Genomic DNA, 16,993 nt, shown 5'->3' on the forward strand with positions numbered 1-16,993 from the left:
GGCAGCGCCAGGCTTCTTGGAGGACAATCTCTTCGACGGAGTTTTTTGTCTCTAATTTTGAGGCAGTGTCTGTACCACTGCCAGTAAGGATATATCGGTATCAGAACAGCAGGCTTAGACAGTGCGCATCTTAAAAATTAACTTGATATCAATTTATTGATCATATTTAAAACAGCAGTGGCAATGCCTAGAAGAGGACTTGTGAAGGAGTTATAGGTTACAATACCTAGACATGGTCCTGTGTTGTCTGCAGTTCTGCGGCATGGTGGGAAGGTGAGCCTGCAGCCCACAAGCTGGGCAAGTCATCAGAAGGTCACGTGTGACGCATTAGGAGAAGTAAATCTTAATGATTACTGTTGCAAAGACTGTTTGCTGTCCTTGGATTAGCTTTTTCTATCATATGCTGAAACAGCATGAGTTGTGTGATGTGTTGGGTATAAACATGATTTTTGCATGGACTTGATTTTTGGTGTGGCGTGTTTAATTACTATAGAAAGGTATGGAAGACCTTGAAAAAGACAATAGTGGGATACAGATATATTTAATAACAGATCAACTGATCTCAGGGTTTTGTAAGAGATGAACAGTATTTTCTCTAAGGGGAGAAAGACTTCCACCATACAGTGACACGGAATATTACACCTGCTCAATAAATGATGTAATCTGTGATCAGAGCCTGAAACCGTCTTTCAGTGACCGATGCTCCTTTTGCTTCAGTGCTTGTTGACAGTCACAACCCTTGAGAGAGAGTGCGGGGGAATGAGCCGCCTGCCTGGGCCTCTCCTCTCAACCCAATGTGTCCCCTTTCTCCCTGAGGACGAGGGGGGAGGGGAGGAACTTGTATTTTCTGCTTCAGAGGATGAAATTAATTTTGTAAAGTGCAGCCTGCTCGGGGCTTGCTGGAGATGTGCTGACAAGCAGGGTGCGTGTGCCTCTGGCCAGGTGGCCTGTAGAAATGCTCCACCGTGGGGAAAGCAGTCCAGCGGTAATGGACAAGCCACAAATCCTCCTGAGTAATTGCATGTGCTGTGGCCACATCATACCATTTTCAGTGTCTGTTGGTGGAAGCTTTGCCCCAGTTTCTTGTCTGTTTCCCTTCCAAACAGTCATTCCACAAATGACTGTGTAGGAAAGCTAGATTAAAAAGTCACATAAGCTGCTTTAGCCAGCCATTAGTTTAAATACACTCAGTAGAGTAAACATTCATATGCCAAATCAATTCAGTAAATGGAGACAGGTCACTGTATGAAATGGACTTATGGGTGCTCAGGACACCAGAGCCTTCCCCTCAGAAGCGATGCGGGGACTGTCCTCTCTCCAGCTCTCACTAGAAACGGTGTATTGGAGAAATGATTTTATTTTATCATTACTTGGAATTGGTTCCCGTGGTTAGAGAGATCTCTAGATTTAACATATCCCCAGGATGGGGAGGATGGTCCTTGCTTCTAGGGAAGGAAGTACCCTGGGAGTTGGGAATAGCTGCCTGGGTAGAGCTCCCTGTCCTTGGCTCATGTCCCTATGCGAGTGTGCTTCTGGGGTGAGGGACAGCTGGGAAAACAAACAGCAAGAGAAGCTGTCAGCGCCTTTCCTGTCCAGAGATGCCGTGGCAGGAGAGAAGGGCCTTTCTCTCAGTGTACTTGGCCAACACTGCCCAGCCGGTTGTGCTGAATAAACAACAGTGGTCGCAAACGGCAGCACGGGCAGTTGGGTGCCCTGCGGTCCGCAGGAGAGGTGTCTGTCTCTGCTGTGGCCTGTGGACACTAGTCCCAAAGCCTTTCACTGGGTGCTGTAAACCTGCCCCGGTAAGCTGTGGGAAAGGCCTTGCTAACATCCTTGGCTGCTTACATCTGAATACCCACCCTGGGGGTGCTCTATGCATGTGCCAGGTGAATGGAGGCTGTGGGCCTGGTGAGTCTCCTTACTGCAACAAGAGAGAAACAATAATATGGTAGGAATGCTGACTTTTCAGAAAAAAACAAAACAAACCAGAACTGAGAGATGCCAAGTGATTTTATTTATTTTCCCCAGGTGTGACATTGGCACAGTGCTGCTGTTGATCAGGCTGAGCAGATCAAACGGCCGCACATCCTGAGGCCTCTGCCATGTAGGCTCCTGTCACTGATTCTTTGCTCAGCGAACTTTGGGATAGTAGATTTGGGTTCAACAAGATTAATTGTGATAAATCTTGTGCATGTTATTTGTGCTCTTCATGGTTGGTCGTAGGGGGATTGTGCCTCCCCAGCCCTCCCAGCAGCTATCCTGGGCCTCTGGAAAAGGCAGCCTGCAGAAATCAGACAGGTTATGCACTCCCCAAGGCGTAGATCAGTTGTTTCATTGCACACAAAATCAATGTGTTACCAACTTGGTTTCAGTGCTGGCTTAAGGGGAGGGTGAGGAGAGCTAGTGTGAAATTGGTCCATCCCCATTCATTCCATGGTTAAAAAAAAAAAAATTAAATCTAGTTCTCTGGTCAGGGGACTGGCAGTGCTAGGGATGTTGGGAAGTGCCCGGGTATTGACAAAGCCTAAAATTTTAGAGCAGTGTTAAAGAAATTTCTTTTCTCATTGTACTCCCCTTTTTAAAGACCTTTTATGACAGGAACTCTCAGAAAAAATGGTTGATCGAGGTTTCCTTGGGGCCCAGGAAGACTGCTCCAGTGATGGGAAATGCCGCAGAGCAACCTCAGGTGTGCACCAGCCGTGCGGCTTTCCTGGCCCTGGGCGCAGGATGTGGCGACTCGGCATAAGAGCACTTATTTTGTCCCCATGGTGGAAATCTGCCATTTCAGTGTTCAGATAGTAACACAGGACTGATAAAGATCATCTGAGCTGGGAGGGAGAAGAGCTTTCATTTGCACGCCAGTTCTGGTCAGTGTTAATTATTCTGTCCCCCACAAATAGTTGTGCAGGTAGTGAACCGGGATACAGCAGCAATGAGTCGGTGACCCCGGGGGCTGCGATACCCAGGGAGCGGAGCAGGGAGCTGGCGCGGAGCAGCATGCGCCCCTGTGCTGGCACAGCTGGGGGGCTCCCCCGGGGTAGATGTGGGCATAGCTCATGGGATGTCCCTGCTGTGCCTCCCTCGTCACAGCTGCCCTCTGCCAGCCCTTGCCCCTTGGACTGGCTTCCTGCAGCCAGAGGTTCCCGCTGCTGTCGCACGTATAGTGGCTGTGTGGTTTTCTTAACCTGGAAAAAACCATGCTGACTCCTCGCTGTTACAGGGAGCATCCCCACTTGCATAACAACATCAATCTCTTTCCTCCAATTTCAAAGACTGGGCTGTCTTTCCTTTTTTTTTTTTGTTTTTTTTTCTTCTGTGAGTGGACTTGCCTTTAGATCATAGAATTGTTTAGGTTGGAGAAGACCTCTGAGATCATCAAGCCCAACTGTTACCGTAACCCTCCCGCCACTAAACCATGTCCCTAAGCACATTGTCTGCCCATCTTTTAAATACCTCCAGGGATGGGGACTCCACCACTTCCCTGGGCAGCCCCTTCCAATACAAATGAACGGATGTCCCTTAAGCGAATTACAGAAAGTGTAGTTATGATGAAATCTGGATTTGTGGGGGGTTTTTTTTGTGTTTTAAAGGAGCGCAAAAATTTGCAGCCTCTTTCATCCGGAGTGAAGTGCTATTTCATACTGTAGCTATGCCCTACAGTATCATTGCAAAGCCTAAGAAGATTAAACTAACCTGTATTTCATGAGGAAATGAGACCATAGATAATTGCTTAACTTGCTAATCTCTTTAAAAGTGTCAGTGAGCAAGTTTTAAAAATTCTGCAGAATGCAGGTAAACAGAAACACTTTGTTCCAAAGGGTCTAGTTTATGAAACTTGATGACTTCTTTTTCTAAAGTGTGTAACCTACCCAGGATGTTTGTCCACCACCTACTGTAGGGGACTCGATCAGAGTTAAAAAGGTTGCTGAAGTGAAGAATTGAATATGTTTGCAAATTGAAATATAGGGCAACTGGAGAAATTTCTTCTCTAAATATGCGATTCTACCACTGTGTCCTTCCCTTCACCTCTGTATCCCCCCTCCTCTCTGTGGTGCTGCTGCTTTCCCCGTGTCTTGGTGAGACCGTGTGCCCCATGGGCAGCGATGCTCTTGCTGGGGTCCACAAGGTGCTCGGTCTACCTTCAGCAGGCTCAGAATAAATACCTGGAGCTTATAGTCCTCCTGATAGCAATCAATCCAGGAACTATCTTATTGCTCCTTGGTTTTGTGTCCAGGAGTAGTTGAAAACATTTTCTTTACTCTTCTACTATCTAGCTTGTCCAGAAAACAAAAGAAACTTGATGTTTCTGAAGGAAAAACATTCTGGAAGCATCATGAGGGGCGTGTTTGTTAGTATGGGCTCTGGGTTTCATGCTTACAGCCAGTTTGATTCTGCTTTTCAATGTGTGTGTTTGTTTTGCTGGGATTTCATAGCTTTTTAAACAGAAGCTCACAAAACACCTCGGTAGCGGTCATGGCAGTTCACGAGAACATTTTCTGATTCATTATTTCTCCTTTGACCAGCTCTGTCTACCCTCTCCTTTCAATCTGTATTTAACAGATGAGTGTATCTCAGTAATGAACATCTGAGACTATCACAATCTGTGTGTATGGCGGTGCTCCAAGCGAGGGAGGAAAACTCTGCGGGAAGAGCTCCTGGGTACTCGTTTTACTGCTCAGCTTTAGGCATCTGTTTAATTGTTCCTAACAAGCTGAAGCAAAATGGACAGGCAGGCACAATCAGATATATTTTAATTTGCATTTCTATGACATTTCCCATGCCAGGGTAGGGTTTGGCTGTCCTTCTCCCCCTGGAGCATGAGAAAATGCCAGGCTTGTGGAGGGTAGGCTTCCCTTCTCTCCACGTGGTGCCTGGAAAGGGCAAAAGAAAGACATGGAGAAACCTGCAGCCTTAGTAAATCCAGTGCTAAGTTTTGAGATGAACCTGCACCTTTAAGGGTGCTGCACCTGATGGTTGTTTACTTCAGGATGATTGGGTTTATTGGGTTTATTTGGATTCATTTGCGGTCATGCTCCTCAGGCAAACTGGCTGCAGAAAAAACATAGTTGATCCTGAATAAGTGATGTTGCGGAGGCAGAAATAGAACATACAGGTTAATGAGTAAGTATGCAGCCTACAAATGTCTCAGTTAAAATCCAAGGGGTGAGCTCTGGCCCTGGCAGCCTGGGTGTACCCCAGCTGTAAAGCTGGCTGCAGCCAGCAGGAGCTGGCACTGACTCCCTGGGATACTGGGTATGGGTATCCCTGCCCCAAGGTGGGAGACCGCTGCTCTCCGGCAGCCTTCCTGAAAGCCCTGCTTCGATGCTGAGGGCGTTATTTCTTCCTGAAGCAATTGCCAAGTGAAGGGCAGGGCTCCCCTGCAGCTGTTTTACCAAAGTTATTGCTGTTCCAGGTTTTGAGCTTGTTTTAGCTCTTTTCGTGATGATCTAGTGACGGTCCTCCCCTAGCGAAGGGATGTATGGGCTCTCCTTCTGAAGGTCTCATGGGGCCTACGAAGGGCTGTCCTGGTGAAACCAGTGGGCATTCGATTTGCAGTAACGCTTTGGTGTTCAGTGCTAGCCATTTGCGACCATAGCCAGGGTAAAGGAGCGGCGGGCCCAGCCCCAGTTTCTCGTTGTGTTTTTTGGGGTGGCTGTTTGTAAGGGTGAGCACTGTAACCGATCTCTGTGTGTGTGGCAGGCCAAGAGCTCACAAGTCCTAGGTTTCCAAAAAAGCTGTTAGAGAATTCACCGCTATTGAGGTTGATCTGTTTATATGCGCTGATGAGCTTAATACTGTTTTTTTTTTTTAAGTGTGGGAATATTCCTAGCCTTTTTTGGGGCGGTGGTTTGTTTTGGTTTTTTTTATTAAATGACTGTTCCTGCATAGTTAACTGGAGTCAGCTTGAGGTTAAAGCTAATTTAAACTGGATGCTATATTTAGCATTTATGGTGCTAAAAGGATTATAGGAAAATAGATACTACATAAGTGGCGATAATCTTCTCACTGTTTGTGATACTTGAGTGGCAGAGAATGGGGTGCCAATCTCAGATTAAAAATCTAATTTTAGGGAGCTAACAAGAGTCACATTGAAGCAAAAAGGTAAAGATGGATTAAATTTTGTGGACTTAATTTTTTTAATTGGGCCTTGCACCTGCTTAAAAACCTTGCAATCAGAGCTTTAACCAAAGCCTGTGATTCTAAATTATGTGCTATTTCCATACACCAATTTAATAAAACCAGACTAGGCACTTCACTTATACCCGTGATACAGTTGGGATGCATTTTCAGAGGTCAATTTTTCCCACTGCTTGAAGTTTGACAAGCCACCTCCGTGCCATTATTTTTGATTTCTGGAGCCAGTACTTAACGAACTCCTCTTCCTCGTTACTTCCAAGATGACAGTGACAAGAAAGCCCAGCCCGGGATGTGGGGAACTGGTGCAGACTGCAGCTCTGCAGCCCCAGTACTGCCCCTCGGTTGCAGGACAGCCACCTTGCCTGGAAAGACCTCGCAGTTTATTTCTTTTCCATCACCTGGAAGGGGAGGAAAAAAAATCAAAACAAGAAGAAATAGCTGTGTGAACAGCTCTGTCCAGAGGGTTGGGGCACTTCTGAAAAGAGACATAAGCAAACTTTAAACTGGGAAAATCCTGTCCCTGCATTATAGATGGAGCAGGTTCTCTGTGTTAAGCTGTCAGCGCGGCTGAGGAGGGCCTGGCTGCGAGCACGGAAACGCCGGTGACTCGGCGAGGGGTAATGCACAGCACTGGCTTACTGGTGTCTGCTGACAGTAACTGGGAGTTATTCCACCGTCTTTCAGTCATATTTAATGGCTGCCATCAGGAGGAGGGATGGATCTTGCATTCTCAGTGTGACCAAAATGTAAGCAAAAATCGGCATTTGGAGAATATCTGAACTGGGATCCCTTTTATTCCTGCTTGTCTGTAGGCTTTAAAATAACAATTAAACCCTCTTAATGGGATTTGTGTACCATATGGCACCTTCCTCACAGGATGACTCTTTCATGTTGCTATCCTGTCATTTGTCCATATCTACAAATAGTTTTCAGCCAGAAAAACAACAGGCACCGTTTAAAGACACCCAAGGAGAGATTGCCATCTCTTTGGATAATTTTTTATTTGTATACCCTGTCAGAGGCATAGTCTTCTCTTGTGGTGGTAAGTCAATGGAATAGACTTCAGTGGCAAGCTCAGGCCCCTGAAATGTTATAGCAAAAAGAAGTTAATAAATGCTCAGTGCAGGATCTAAGCACAGTCTGTTGGGTAATAGGATGCTGATGTGCTTCCAACCCTGAATTCCCTTGTTTTCTTTGTAAGACTCTCATTTCTGCTGGTAATGAATTCTCAAGAGAGACGAACTGCAAATGGACACCACTACTGGTTTTGTTCCTTGGTCAATACAAGGCACATTAAGGTATTGCTTGTCCTACTGATGCTTGCGATGCATGCTTTTTCTTTCATTTCATCCTAATCCCATTCCAAAGCACAGAGGCTCAGCCAGCAGCAGTTACACAGCTGTTTGCTGGTAGATGGAGCCTTTAATTATGGGCAATGCCATGGGATTAATGTTTCTAATTTCAGCTGCTGAGTTGGTTTTCACTGGAGTCAAGAACCTTGGGTTTTTCCACTGATGTCTGTAGTCTAAACTCATTGCTGCTTCATGTGCTGCGTTTATAAGCATGGCTGCTGTATACCTTTAATATCAAACACCACCTTTAGGTGACAGTGGCGGAGGTGCTGGTGCCTGCTGTGGGACAGACGGCTGGGGAGAGCAGAGCGTGTCTGTGTGTCTGCAATGCCCTCCAGTGTGCAGTTTGCTGTCACAGCCTCGGCGTAGCTGTGCGGTGCTGAGCACGGGCTGCAGCAGATGGATGGAAGCGGGGCCACGGCAGTATGGCTTGGGAGCGGGTATTGTCGCGCTGCCCTATGTGCTGAGGAGGGGGTGAGGTCCTCCTCTGGAGGATCCTGCCCCTGAATGAGCAGAGGCACCACAGAAGTCCTGCTAACTCTTCAGGCAAGTTGGCTGGTGTGACTCCCTTCAGCAAGCATGTTGGGATCAGATCTGACCATGCCTGTGATGAGCTCTGCTTTCTAACTGCTCTGTGGGTGAGCTTGAAGAAAGCAGTGGAACATTTCAAAATAGTTTTGAGCTGCATGTAAAGGAAGGCTTTCTTAGCTCCACAAGGGTTGAGCACTCTCCATTGCTATTCAAGAACAAAATTTTACACTCAGTGTGCTTTTTTGTTTGTTTTTAAGTCTTATCCTAGATACCGTATTGCAATTTTTTTTTTTTGCTTATCTGCTTCAATAGAGTTGCTAATGGCCACCCTGCTGCCATGGCAATTGCTCATTCCTACCTTAGGAATGGATCATGATCTCTAACACTTCCATCAAAATCCTAGCTGATTGTCAGGGCTGCCTGCCTGCATCGGAGCAGGGCATATGAGTGGGAGGAAGCTGGAGTTCACAGGCAAGCAATTTTGCTCAGCTGACAGGGTTTCATCTTGTCTTGCTTACCTTCATGCAGCCTGGAAGTCCCTGTGTTCACTCAGTTACTCCTGGGGGACACCAGGTTAAAACCTCATTCCAAGTGAGCACTTTTCCTTCCTTCTTTTTATACTTCTGCTCCAGTGGCCTGTGAAAGGAAGAGAAAACATACTTGGGGTAATAGAAGAAAAAGAAACTTCAGGGACTGTAAGATCATTTAATCTGATCTCCCATGTATGGCAGGCTAATATGTTTAAAGATCCTGTGGGATGTCTGTCGCTACACATAGCTGTTTCTGGGACCGCAACATGGATGCATCTGTTAGAAGAAGCCAGGTGTGGAGAAAAAGATTTTTTTTTTGTTTGGTTTTATTGAGAAGGAGCAATGGTTCATCCACCTGATGCCTCTCCCTGCTTTTGGTCTCATGCATTTCAGAGTTGGGAACGCTTTCCCCCTGTCACCCCTTCTCCCTGACCATGAGGCCAGAGTGGCCCCACAACCCTAACTCTGCATCCTTGCCAGTCATGACCCCTGCAGCATCATTTGAGCCATCACGGAAATGTTGCAAGCACATTAAGTACACGGTAGGCAATCCTGTTTCACCAAGGGCTGAAGAAATAAAGGTATACATAGGGGAACCAAGGGTTCACAGCTTGCAGAGCTAGGAAGGACAACCCTAATCATCTAGCCTGAAACTAGGCTGAAGGTGTATCTCCAGAGCTATCTGTTTTTGTCTAAAAGGCTGCAAGTGATGGTGGTTTCACTAGTTCCCCTGATAAGCTGTTCCTGTCTTTCATTACTGCTGGGAAATTTTCCCTTATTTCAAGGTTGAATTTGTCTAGCTTTGACTTTTATTCATTGGATCCTTGCCAGCCAGATTGGAAAGCTCCTCACGTATATCTTCCCCAAGTACAATTACCTACACAGTGTGATGAAGGTATGGCTACTTTTTCTCTTCAGTGAGCTGAATATGTTGAGCTCCTTACCCGTCATGTCAGAAAGCTTGGGCTTTTTTTGTTAAAGCCAGAGAATTCATTTGTGACACTCACTTGAACTCTGTCCAATGTCTTCAAATCCTCTTTAAAATGCAGACACCAGGACAGGATTCGGTAACCTAGTAGGGGTCTTGGCAGCGCTTCCCAGAGATGCTGATATCCTTCATTATTTCTGCTTCATACTCCTCCCCCCCCCCCCCCCATATTCAAGAATCTCATTAGTCCTTTTTGCTACAGCATTGCCCAGACAGCTTACATTGAGGCGATTATCTATAATGACCCCTAAATCCTTTTCCGAGCTCTGTTTTTCAAAACAGTCTTCCATCGTGTAAATATAAGCGACTGGCGTTCTTGGATATCAAGCACTTGGTCTTACCAAAATACATTTCGTCAGGTTGCAACTATTTACCCCGGTGGCTCAGGTCACCCTGTAATGATAACCCATCTACCTCTTAGTTTAATACTCCACAAATTTTTATGTTGCCTGAATATGTGAATATAACATAGAGAAGCAAAAAAATTTGTCTCAAGAAAAAGTCTCTCTGGCTTAAAAATGTCCCCGTTCAGTGGTATTTGCCTACCAACTGTATTTTAAGATCTGTCAGTGGCCTAGTTTTTAGTCCATAGAATATGTTAAGTGCTAATTCCATAGGAGGTGTAATTTGTCATATTTTACTCATCCTCACAAGTATCTTGGAGAAATTAGTGTTCATTAGCAACACATGAGCCTTTGCATTCTCTGGAAGCAAACATCATGATACAGATTTCTTCCCTTCTAGTCAAATAAAATCAGTCCTGAATTGCTTGTTCTTATTTTCTACCCCTTCAGTTGGCAAAACCTTGTATTCTTTTTCTGCACAGGGTACAGTGTCAGTAGGGAAATGGAAGAGTTTCATGACAGCCTGGTGGCTCTCCTGGGTGAGAGAAGATGCGTGTTTGCCATCAGGTTAAGGACAAATGGATTTGAATCCCTCCACTCTCAGATGAGTGCTAGGGCATAAAAGCATCTCTTTAGGCCATAACACTGATTTCTTGCTCATTATATGAAAAGACAGACCTTGAGTTGCCTAGTCCCAGGTTTTGAATCCCTGTTGAAAACAGGCTGCAGGGAAGTGGCTCAATGTGGTGCCAAAGGCCACGCAGGCAGGATATGAAAAAAAACCCACTTCTTTTCAGATGTATAGTCTGTTTAAGATGCTTTCCCTTACCTTATGTGTGGATCCCACTTTTGGGGAAGAGTTTATGTACCAAACTCAGGCCTGGGGGCTGTCCTCTAGGAGCTGGATATATTGTATGCCTGTGCCAAGTATCTTGATGTGTAGTCTCTCTGTAGATAAAGGGCTAACTCAGTAAATCAGCCCACGGTCTTGTCTCCATTAAGGTCTGGCTTTGTTAGCTGTTTCAAGAAAGTTGAAACCTTCCCAGTGAAGGAACGGCTGCAGAACCCTCCGGGAAATACAGTGTTTGATCCATACATCAGAGGTGTCATTCAGTGTGAGATCTGGGACGTGCTGCCACTCAATATGTTGCTGGGCCAGAAGCGTAACTGCAGGATGCGGATCGGCTTTGAGGTTCGAACTGACTCCAGTTCAGCAGTGAAAGAGCTGACAAATATTGCCACCAAAGCATTGGGTTTGTCTTCCCTCTATTTGTTTAACGGCATTTTCCCTGCCCGATCTGTAGTTAATGGCATCCTTAAGCTTTTGCTTGTACAGCCGCTTTTCAGCACAATGACCTCTCATCTAATGTGATATAATTTGCTCACAAAACTGCCTTATTTGAATGATAGGTCAGCTTTTGGAGAGAGAAATCAAGAATGCTGCCATAGCACCTCCTTGTGTAGTTCAGTGGAGCAAATCTTGGGGCACCGGATGCAGATTACTGAATGCCATGAGGGAAAAAATCTTTTATCTCACTCTTCACCAAGAAAATTCAAACAGTGACTTCTCCAGCAATTAGAGCCTGCACCTGTTGTCTGCCAAAATGGAGGTCGTTTTCACTGTCAAGATCTAAAGCACACTGAAAATTTAGCACTCTTGTTGTAAGGACTTGAAAGTTTGCTCTCTGCTTCCAATTATATAATGTTCTTTGCTGGTTTTCATATTGAAGTGAACTATTGCTTTCACCATTCTTAAAAAAAAATATGTGTTTGTAGGCCACAAAAATTTGTCTCCCTACAGTCACATTCTTGTACTCCCATTAAGAAATAATTATTTTTAAAACTTGACTTATGATAGCGCTGTGTGAGGATATTAGACCTTGCTATTTAACTACCCAATTATTTTTCAGATTCCCAAGAACACTTGTTATTAAAAGGAAGCACATTTTCTACCATTAGAGGCCTACTGGATTAAGTATTGTCCTCTGAAGCGTATTTCTAAACAGTGTTTAATTAGTTTCCCTTAATTTGAAACTTAGGTTAATCAAAATTAGATTCCTTTAAAGCATGTAATTGAATCTGCATCTGAAATACTTCTCAATGTGAAGTCAACGTTTAGGTGTAAATTCATAGTTGCATTGACAGTTTCTGTGGGCCAGGGTCTCAAAGGAGGTAGTGGCTCACTTCAGCTGCCTTTGCCTCCTCTCCCTGGCACTTTCCAGGGCGGTCGTCTCTAAGGCACGGAGCCCTGGGCTCATCTCCTGCATCTTCTGAAACAAGGGAAATCTGCATCCTCACACAGCACCTTCACTCAGCCCCAGCTCTCCTCTTCTGACAGTTCTAAGAGCTGATGTCGTGTTCTTAGCAAAATCTGCTTTGAAAAACTTCATAAATGGCTCACACAGGGAAAAAATCCTGCCTGTGGAAATCCAAGGGTCTTAAAGTGTTAATAAAATAAGTCTTGCATGTACAATTTTAATTGTATTCATAATCATTCAAACTTGCATCTTATTGAGATCTTCTTAGAATTTTTGTGCTTGCTGTTGCTGTTATTTTTGGATACTTGTGTCTTTTAGTTATACACAAGAGATTACCTTACACTAGCAACTTTCCTAACAACACCTAAAGTAGATGTACAAGCATGTCTGTTCACCATTTAAAAACTCTTATTATTTTACGTAATCTTAATGCAACAGGTCCATCCTCCCTTCTTCTCTGCAGAAAGTGGAATGCCAGTTTTCATAACAAAGCACCTTCTGAGTATTTACTGAGTTAGCCTGTCTGGGGTAGCACATACAGACTGTAATCCCCCGATGAATAATCTCAAACCATGAATATGTATAGAAGGCAGGTGGTACCAAATATTTTTGCATTTTAACTCTAAAATGCAAACTCTCAATATCATGGGCTGAGGTGTGAGTCTCCACTTTGCCATCCTCACAGGTGAAGCATGAACAGAAATTTAAGTGATACGTGACAGGGAGGATAAGTACTTGTCACTAACACTTGCTGTCATCATATTATAAGGATCTTCCATGACACTTTTAGTCTTGTTGAACCAACTTGTGGAACCAAAGCAGTCATTAGCACTTGGGTCCATATTTAGGCATTTGGCAATCCTTTTTTTGCCAGAGATGACAAAACCAATTCACTTCACTGTTTTATAGTGATGCAATTCAAAGCAGTACAATGACCGACTGGGAATGATTGCCCAAACCCTCCCCAACAAGGGGCTGCAATAGCTAACCTGAAGGAGCCTGAAGAGCCACCTGATTATTTGTAAAAGTGGGTAGGTTGTAGCCACTCTCATCTTTAGTGACTGGACAGGTATTAATCACTGGTGTTCAGATTGGCTGTTCTGGCTTAAGCTGAGCTGCTGAATGCATCCAAGGGTTACACGTTTCTCCATTTCTGTTCTTTGGGGCTTTTTTTTGGATAGTAGGTGGGATGCTATCTGTATGGGAGTGTTTTGCAGCCCCTGATAAGCCCCTGGGCAGTACTTTGGTTAGGGTAATATACATCCTGTTTCTAGCTATCTGGGATTTTCCAGAGTGTGAAAACATGATGAGATTTTGCATCTTCAGCATAACCTACTTGAGATGTGGGACTGTGTTGTGACATGCTTTATCAGGATGGTAGCAGATATTAATTGGCAAGAGCTGGACAACCGGCAGCACCAGAGGGCACCCGGCCAGCGCTGTTGTGGTGAAGGCTGACTGTGCTAAGGAGGAACTCTGTAATTAGCTGGAAGCATGCGTTGGGCTTCTTGATGGACTGCAGTTTGCTTTCAGATATTTTTCTGAAAGAAACACAGCACACTTGGTCTTAATGTGGATAAATTAGCGGTGGGAACTAGCTTTAGCTAGAAGAGGATTTTTGCCTTGGTGACCAGTTCCTGAAAACTTTTATGTTTATTTCTGTCTCTTTTGTGTGTCTGTTTCAATTCTTTTTGTGAGAGAGTGAGATCACCCATGATCCAATAGATGAGCCATGAGCAACCTCGTTTCTTCCACTCTTTGGTAGGAAGTCAGCAGCTGCGGTGTTACGAACCACAACTGAGGAGGTGTTTAAGTCCACTCAGTTTGTTCAAACGCTTCATTTGCCTCTCCTTGGGTTCAGAGGTGCAGAGTGAAACCAGGTGGGATTTCTGAGCAAACAGAGCCCAAAGCTACTCGGCGCAATGCGCTGTGGCACAGGGAACAAGCTGAAGTGGGGTGTTGCTCCGGAGAGCTGTAGGAGGCCCCTCTTGGGTGGGACAGCCTGTACTTGTGTCACTGTAATACACTGCTGCTTCTGCTGTGGTCTCCATTTATAGCACTACACTGGGCCATGTTCTTCAAAGCACGTCTGTAAGTTTTGCACCATCTCTAGGTCTGAAATGTTTCAGTGACTTCGTTACCTTGCATTTCTTCAGTGTGGCTGCAGAGGACAGCTTTGGTTGCTGCTCAGGACAGAGGCTCTGTTCCTCTGGAGGCTTGAATCCCTCTAAGCAACTCCATGCTCACTAAGCAACTCCATGCTCACTGAGCTTTACCCATTGCTAGCTGTCAGTAATCAAATATGAGAAAGAATACACAAACCTAAACAGAGGCACATTAAAATTTGTAGCTGTCCAACAGAATGAAGAAACAGCTCTGCTGTTTCTAGTCCCACGGTAAAAGGTTTATAGTAAGAGAAAGTAAAAAATCAAACTGAAAATGGACTAAGAGCCAAAGCCTGTGCCGAGTTCCTAACCAAGGTACATTCCCTTTAAGCCGGCGGGGACTCGGATCCTGGCCAAATGTCTTAAGCTGTTATTTATTACATTATTTCAGCAGTGTTGTGTAAGCCATAATGTGTTTCAGTAGGCACATGTGAGGAACACTTCTCAAACCGCGAACTTCAGAAAATACACAGCTCCATTTAATTTTACTGCCTGCCCCATCGTTCTTGTGCTGTGGGGAGCAGCAAGCAATCACTCCACCTTCACATCCCCTGAGCCCCTGGTTCAGTAGGGCTGTCTCTGGTCTCCTCACCACCTACCTCTTGTGAGCCAGCACTCTCCTGCAATTCATCCCTGCCGTGTTCAACCTTCTCCTTAGATTTGATCATCCCTGTGGCCCTTTTCTAGCTTATCTATATCCTTTGTGAGTTGGGATGACCCAGACTATGCACTCTATTTAAGAAGGCTGAGCACAGTCACTTTCGAGTGGTGTGACCGTGTCCCCTCTTTTGTTTCCTCTTCCTTTTTTAATGTTTTTTAGCATTCTGCTGGGATTTGTCATTCTGACCCTGCTGACAAGTGAACTGACTATTTCAAGACATGCCCAGGTCTCTTTCCTGAGAAACAGATAATTACAGATTCAGAGCCTGTCACTGTAGATACATACTTAAAGGTAATTTTGTGCCCATACACATTATTTTGCACTTATCAGTGCAAACATTTTGTCATCTGCTCACTTAATATTATGCGTACCTAAGATGTAAGTCTTAGCTGTCAACTTTAGATGTGATTATTCTGAATAATTTTGTCATGGCGGTATTCACTGCTTTGTCAGGTAGTTTGTGACTAGATTGAGCCTCATGAGTCCCAAAGCACATCTCCAAAGGGGATCCTGCTGGTTAACCTGTGACAAAATGACATTTATTTCCTACCTCTAGCCATGAGAGCAACGTCCCTTCCATCCACCGATTGTTTGGCTTCCAGGATTGCACCATCTGCCCTTTTGTAACCCATGCACAACCTTTTTTCTTTACCCTTTGGTAACCCATGCACAACCGTTTTCCCTTCTAATATGTTGGAAAGCATCACAGGGACAGATCAGCTTTTTCCTTGGTTAGCATCAAAAGGTCTTTCACTGTCAGTGCTTGGAAATGAACCATATGATCCCTGTAAGAGTCAAATAATTTGGCTTTTTTGGATGCACAATGTCTCGTATTCTGTGTGTCATGCACATATTTTTTTTTTGCAAATGGGTCATTCTGCGACACATCTTGTAATAACAGGCAACATCAAGTGACAGTTCGTCACCCTGTAGGCAACGTGAGCAACATGAGCAAATGCAAATGTTTAAATGGACATTTCTAATAGTTTAAAAAAATATATGAATTCTGATAAGTATGAAATAAGTGTCTTTTTAATTTCTCAGAATTTTTAGTCACAGCCAACAGTGGCTGTTCTCACTCGTGTAGAACGTAGGGGAATTTAATGGCACATGTGAAGTTAATTTTTATTCTTATGATATTTTTAGGACAGAATCTGACCCATACCTCCCTTTAATTTTTGCTCAGTGGTCGATAAAATGACGAATGTTTTTATGATGGACTGTGAGCTTGGTGATTGTCCTGGTAAGCAGCAGCTGCAAAATCTGATGCAGTTTAGTGTGTGACAAAGCTGAATGTCACACACTAATTTGCCTGAATAGGAGCCAAGCTAATATTCCTTATTGGGGTAAAATACTCACTGAAATGTTTTTATGCAATTAGGATGGCAGATTCAGGATGGAAATTTGGGAACTCCCATTTTGGGTGCATTGAAAATGCATTGTTCAGATGAACAAGCTATTTATATGGACATGTGGTGTAATACTGGATACTCCTTTAATCTTTTAGTAATCCAGACGTTACCATATGGACAAACTGCACAGATTGATTTGAGGAGGCCTCACTGGATAAATGAATACCCTGCTTCAGTTAATTTGCTGAGCTTTTATGTTAGCGTATCAGGAAAAAAAAATGCTTTCCAGCATAGAGTTTATTTGCAGTGACATATATATATAATGAGACTGATGACAATTGACACGGGTTTAAGGCAGCTTGTTTGACAAGCAGCTCGTGATGGTTTGGGCAGTTATCGGGAGGGCTTTCTTTCAGTGCTTCGTTGCTTGTCGCCAATGCACAGCCTTTCCAATGTGGAACCACCTTTGCACATACGTGTCAGAGAATGCGCACAGTTTCCTCTACCTTTTTCCTTTCAGTGATGTACCTGCATTAATTTAGCTTAATGCCGCGATGGGTTATTTAGTTTTGTTATCAACCTCTGCTTTCTCAATCTTCTGTCCTGTGAGGAACTGCCATATTCCTCCTCTGTAGTTCTCGTTCCCCAGGGCATATACAAAGGCATCCACCGTT

At 44.4% G+C, this 16,993-nt stretch overlaps 1 protein-coding gene across 1 annotated transcript in view; it reads right to left on the reverse strand.

The window, feature by feature from the left end:
* Positions 1-16,878: 16,878 nt before the first annotated feature.
* Positions 16,879-16,993, reverse strand: part of RGR (retinal G protein coupled receptor) — a 17,418-nt gene continuing 17,303 nt past the window's right edge. The window contains exon 8 of the mRNA XM_009635128.2: positions 16,879-16,993. This exon is cut by the window's right edge and continues 8 nt beyond it. Coding sequence (XP_009633423.1) covers positions 16,879-16,993 — 115 coding nt within the window.

This window comes from Egretta garzetta, unplaced genomic scaffold (genome assembly GCF_000687185.1).
Source record: "Egretta garzetta isolate BGI_Z169 unplaced genomic scaffold, ASM68718v1 scaffold280, whole genome shotgun sequence".
NCBI classification, from domain to species: domain Eukaryota; kingdom Metazoa; phylum Chordata; class Aves; order Pelecaniformes; family Ardeidae; genus Egretta; species Egretta garzetta.